The sequence below is a fragment of the Xiphias gladius genome, chromosome 3, assembly GCF_016859285.1.
Source record: "Xiphias gladius isolate SHS-SW01 ecotype Sanya breed wild chromosome 3, ASM1685928v1, whole genome shotgun sequence".
Lineage (NCBI taxonomy): Eukaryota > Metazoa > Chordata > Actinopteri > Istiophoriformes > Xiphiidae > Xiphias > Xiphias gladius.
Window position 1 is genome coordinate 6,399,583 of NC_053402.1, and position 6,000 is coordinate 6,405,582.

The 6,000-nt window shown below is 38.0% G+C and overlaps 1 protein-coding gene across 1 annotated transcript; it reads right to left on the minus strand.

The window, feature by feature from the left end:
* Positions 1–497: 497 nt before the first annotated feature.
* Positions 498–5,724, minus strand: LOC120806788 (prostaglandin E2 receptor EP1 subtype-like). The gene is made up of 3 exons (XM_040158239.1): positions 5,516–5,724; positions 3,037–3,950; positions 498–1,621 (listed from the first exon to the last, which is right to left on the minus strand). The coding sequence occupies exons 2-3, from the start codon at positions 3,901–3,903 to the stop codon at positions 1,346–1,348; spliced, it is 1,143 nt and encodes a 380-aa protein (XP_040014173.1). The 5' UTR covers positions 3,904–3,950; positions 5,516–5,724; the 3' UTR covers positions 498–1,345.
* Between the last annotated feature and the right edge of the window lie 276 nt (positions 5,725–6,000).

Genomic DNA, 6,000 nt, shown 5'->3' on the forward strand with positions numbered 1-6,000 from the left:
TATGGTCCCATAGACACAAATTGACAGAGCATTGAACATATTTATAACCGAGTGGGCATGAATTACCTATTGCTAAATGTATTAAAAACTGAAGTGACTGCCTATAATGAAAGACACAAAATCTTTGAATCTCTTAACTCTTTATCTGTAACAACTGTAAGTCAGGCCAGAAATGTGGGTTTTTGCCCTAGACTCAGGTCGAAATTTTAGCAGCCATATTAATTGTGTTTGTGTGTATGTGTGTGTGTGTGTGTGTGTGTGTGTGTTATCCTGTCTTACCTGCTTTTTGCAATTTGTGCACTTTGTTTATCACTTCGGATTTCTATTGTGTTTATGGTGTACAATGTGCCTGGCTTTACTCGGAAGCTGAATATAGCTGAATATAGGAAACATTTCCTTATATAGACAAAGTTGTAAAAAAATACTGTATGACATCAATTATAAACCAGAATGAGATGAAACATCAACAGATAACCATTTATTATGTAATCCTACATTTTCCTTTCTTGACAATATCACGTTCAATTAGCTTTTGCAACACATAGCTTCACTTCAGTCCCCAGACACTTGGGGAAAATACTCTAGATACATTAACAAACACACAATATAGACACACATTCACATTCATATCAAAGCATTACACCATGTTTGGATAAAGACATGGTGTTTTTCACATCTTCAAGCTGAGGTAAAAGCACAGCCTTTTCTTCTTCTTATATGTGAGCATTTACACAAGTCTTTGACTTTTACTTTGTGTCGGAGAACAAAACGAACAGCATATTTACAGACAAAACCTTTTGAGTTGAGATGTTTGCTTTAAGACCAGATACAGTCCTCACTTCAGCAAAAAAATGAGTACAACATACTCCTGCACACAAAAACCTTCATATTTACATCTGCTCTCATAGAGGGCAGACTGCCACCCAAACATGTCCAGTATATTGGCCATGTTGCATTCTGATATACACCGATCAGCTACAACATTAGAACCAGTTACCGGTTTTAATGTTGTCATACACTATTAGCAGTTTATAATAAGTTAGGACTTTTTCCATTTGTAGCATATCACTAGCTCATACATACAACAACCTAAGAAGTTATCATTAGCTGGTCAGTGATATTTCAAATTCTGAACATGTTGTTTTCAATTTTTAACCACTTCATACATACCAACATAAGTGGCTCCATTCCCACTTGCCAAGAAAGAAATCTCTTTTCGTGCAGGACCTTTTATCACTGAATTCTGATCAGGAGGAAAAGCTGCCAGGTTCAGCACTGATCCTACTGGCAAGTGACAGAGCATCTCTTAAAAAGAGATAGATGCCATTTCCCCTTTCTTCCTCCCTTAAATCTTATTAACACTGTTTTTCTCTGAGCTCTGAAAGGAGCTGACATCCCAGCGGAGGGAGCGAAACATGCTTCCCTTGAAACTGGCCTGCCTTTTAGTGATGCGGTAGATCTTCCTGAGGATAGCACGTCGCAACAGGATGTAGACCCAAGGGTCCAGGATCTGGTTACAAGTTGCCATCCTGACACCCGTCACCATCAGCCCCCTGTAAGTGTCTTGGTCATTGCTTAGGGAGCCACTGTAGGACCGTGTGGCTGACATCAGTCCAAAGACCTTAAAAAACAAAACAGTTTTAGGCACATGTTGTACCATCTAATAAACTAAAAAAACAAACAAACAAACAAACAAACAAAAAACCCTAATGTTACTTGATATTTTCTGTAACAAAGAGAGTTTTGATTGTGCTAATACTTTATTGCATTATGTCTTTTTAGAGCTCACACCTTGAAGAATCTGGAATACATACATCTTTAACATGATTATGAGCTCAAAAATTTATGACCAAATAATGGACACAAATTATGCTGTATTTATTCATGTATTTGTTGAGTAATTGCATGCGATTTACCTAATAAATTAAACTAAGAACTTTAACATGTCATTCATTTCCTTTTGTCCAAAAAAGATTGGTACATATTTCACAACACTTTAGTAGCTACTGTTTAAACTCTTTTAACCTCGGTGATCTGAGGTGTGTCATTGCAAATCATGCTTTGCGTCCAAACATTGTTCAGATTCACACTTTTTTTAAGTTGTGGTGGAGATCCCAAAGTTTTCAAAGATACCAAATATGACACTTTGAAATTTGTGGAAATGTGTATAAGATGATGCATCTAGAATATTTCCATTTGATAAAAGGGTGCATTTAAAAAAATAATGTGGTCTTGGGTTTGAATATTTCACTCTGTGTTAACATTATATAGCTTCAATGAAGAGCTGAAATGACCTGAAAGAATACATATACAATATAATACTGTGATGACTTTTCCATCCTTAAAGTTACTTTAGGGCAACTGAAAAAGGAAAACTGCAGCTGCTATAATCAAACTCCTATTATGGCAATAAACTCTTGTCAGTGTTAATATTGTCATTAACACTGCACTCAGTCAGGGGGTCAGTTGGAATTATTGTGAAATTCAAAACTTCATGTTTCCTGCAGTTAACAATAGCTTGTTGTAATGCAAAGTCAATTCTTAGTTTTTACTGTCCAACTGCACTGTGCATTAGTACAGTTAAGCGTGATACAAACAGAGTGTCTGATTACTTAATAATTTTCATGTTTAAAAGGTCTGCTAATCAAATTATATCAAAATCTTTTAAATCTTTACCAAAGTTCTGTTGTTAACAGTTATTTGGTTGTAAATAACCTAAAGTATTGGCCAGTCAAATGATGGTGGAGATACGTAAGCTATCTAATAAGCCAATCACTTCATCTGTCTTGAGTGAGCATAAATTTCAGACAAATAAAACATTTTAAAAACATATATTGTTATATATATTGAGTTGTTTGTGATTTCCTGAAATTTGAAAATAAAGTTTATTTTCCCCATACAACTCTGATCTGTGATTTGAAAAATCAGACCCATAACAAATACCATATCAATAGCTCAACATTTAGTGATATTAAAATAAAAATGCCTCTTTTAAATGTTGTTACATGTCTGTTAAAATTTTTTCCCCAAACTCACCAGCAGAGGGCTCCAACAGATGCAGGAGGTGACCATAATGCCAACCAGCTGGACCACCATCTCCGTGTCATGAGACCTGGATAAGCGGCGTTGGGAGCAGGAACTCTTCTTTAGCCGGGCTCTCACAAGCGTGATCCCACTGATGGTGTTACACACAAAGGCCAAGGCCAGAGAGCTCATAGCCAGTCCAGAGAATAGCATCACAAAGGCCAGATCTGTCCCTTTGGTGTCCTCCATCACCCTGATAAAGCACCATGTCCCTGGGTACTGATAGGTGTAGGCACCCAGGCTGAAGAAGGGCAGGAGGGCCACACATAAAGCCAGTAGCCAGATGAAGGTCAGTGCCAACCTTGTCCGTGCTGTGGTCACCAGACGTGCATGCAGCAAAGGATTTGTGACGCCCAAGCAGCGCTCAGCAGCCATGGCACAACCCAGGAAAAGTGGGCACAGGCCAAAGAACACCATGCAACCTCCCAAAAAGAGACAAGAGGCATCTGGATCACCTCTAAAGCTGGAGGCAGTATCAGATGTTGACCCAGTGCCTGCAGAATATCTTCTCAGCACGAGGGCTCCAGGGATAACATGTCCAGCCAGATCTGTAGCCACCAGGGAGCTGGCAAAGAGCAGAAAAGTGGCCTTTGACCGCCGACGGAAGCGGTTGTAAGCCTTGGCAAGAATGATGAGGGCCACCACGTTGAACAGAATGCCCAGAGTCATGGTGAGGCCAGCAGCTGTGGGGTTGCTCAGTGGAAGCGTGGCATTATGTGCTACAACCTTCACCTCAAACCCCTGCACCATGGTGGTGTGGTTAGAGACGGGAAAGGAGGCAATAGTACCTGAGGAGTTGTAGTGCTGCATCGCCAGCATCACTGCTGGGCTCTGGGTCTGATGTGGTTCCTCTGGCTGAGATGATACTGAGAGCGAAAAAAGACTGGATCAGCATGCTGACTGATAACAGACTTTATGCTTCTGTCATGATTTTATGCTTCACTTTTTAAAAAAGCAAGACCCTTCCTAGCATTATTTTTATCTTTGGACCCCCCTCTTGAAAAAAAAGAAGTTAGATATTTCAGCTACTTTCTTTTTTGAAGAAAGAGCTACTAATCAATATCTTGTTATCGCTACTTATTACTGCCACTGAATGACTGGCAGTTCAATGCATACTGAGGGACTTGAGTTGTAATATTTTTACACCAACCCAATTCAAAATAAAAGATAAATGTCAATAAGATTAGATGTCACAATAACTAATGTACAAGGTACTTTGGCCAAAGAAAGCTTTTAGAACCATCCCCTTCTCTGACTCTTCCTCCCATCTAATAAATCACGTACAGTTCCTAACAGGTTTTCAATTATTATCTTAACATTGCATCAGGGAATAACTTCAAATAACATGTGTTATTATTGTCGTCTTTATGGGAAAGCAAAGCTCCTCAGGACAAAGTGACTTTAAAATCTTTAAAACACATCGAATAAGTTCTCAGTACTCTCTGAGGTTTAGGTACAAAGAGTCTCACTTTTCTCCTTATACAAGGCAAAAGGGGAAGGCTGAACAAGTTCTGACAGTGTCTGCCGACACTGAGCACTGCTGCATGCATTCCTCATCAAAGGAAGTTACTATGCAGCAGCAGTAAACACACTGTCACTGCATTAAATCATTCAATTCATACTGAACATAGATCACAACAACTCATACATGCAAAGGTGCAAGGCGTGGGGATATATTTATTTACATACCATAAGTCTACATGTCTGACTGTGACAATGACTATGACTTGTCGATTACCATCAATGGATAATCCTTTAAAACACACACAAAACACACTGAGAGACAACAATGACTGATGTAGCAGATTAAAAATGAGTATGTACATATGCATAATTATTGGTGAAACATGTTACTTCTTATATATTGTCTACCTGACTGTTAAATTTTATTCAAAAGTGATAATATATTGCAACTGTGTTTAATGTTTTCCTGTTGTCTTATTCGCTCAATTCACTGATTTTATTCATTTTTTCCCTTTACACAAACATGTTTGTTTTTTTATTCTTTAACTTTAACTTCTATTTTTCTTACAGTTAAAGTTACTTATCTATTCTGCCATAAAAGGTGTTAAAATGTTGTTTAAAGGCTGATAAAAACTCAATAGACAAATAATGATGATAATACATGATACATACATAATGGTGACAGCCAAACGTTATCTCTGTAACCCCATACAGTTTAAAGGAGCATTTCCCTGCCAATTGTCACATTTTTGTAATTGATATGATAGCGTTTCATTTCCTTTTCTGTTAAATGTTTTAATGCTTTAAAGTGGGTGTTCTCCTAAATGTTACCATTTTCTCACCAAAGTAAAAATTTTAACATAATAAAAAAAAAATTAGTAAGTAAACAATTGAACATGGAATGGTAGCCTCAGGGCTTACCTTCTGTCCTTTAAATTTAGCTTTAGATAAAAATATGTTAACCTACCAATGGAATAAGAAATCCATGGAGATGATCAGGATCGCTTTGTTTTTTACAATTACTCATAACTGAAGCTATAAAATAATAAATCCAGATTGTTCTTGGTATCCTCTTTCGTTGTTCCAAACTAAGTGGACCTCTTCACCTGAACTGTTTACTCATTATGCAACACAGACTATATAGAAACTTTTCTCATAGAAAAAGCAGCCTCCCTGTAGCATTGCACAAGCATGTCCTCTGTTACTCTGAGTGCAGCTTGCTGCTTTTATACGCTGGAGCTGCGCCGCATTCTCATTCCCTCTGGATGTCTCAGTGAAAACCAGTAATTTCCTGGCAGCAGAGACTCCCCTGGAGCAAAGTGAAAGGGCCACTCAGATAAATCTTAGAGAAGAGTATGAATATTTAAAATCCTGCTGCCCTGCTCCTGAGTCCACCTCACAAAACAGTTATGGGATGTAGGTCTTAAATATTAAGCCTATAACAACAACAAC

What these genes read in the sequence shown, in the direction of transcription:
- LOC120806788 (XM_040158239.1), bottom strand. Translation starts at nt 3,903, where the DNA reads ATGCTGGCGATGCAGCACTACAACTCCTCAGGTACTATTGCCTCCTTT. An exon ending in TCTGTTGGAGCCCTCTGCTG is followed by an intron (nt 1,622 to 3,036) that starts GTGAGTTTGGGG and finishes TTGTTTTTTAAG; the next exon opens with GTCTTTGGACTGATGTCAGC.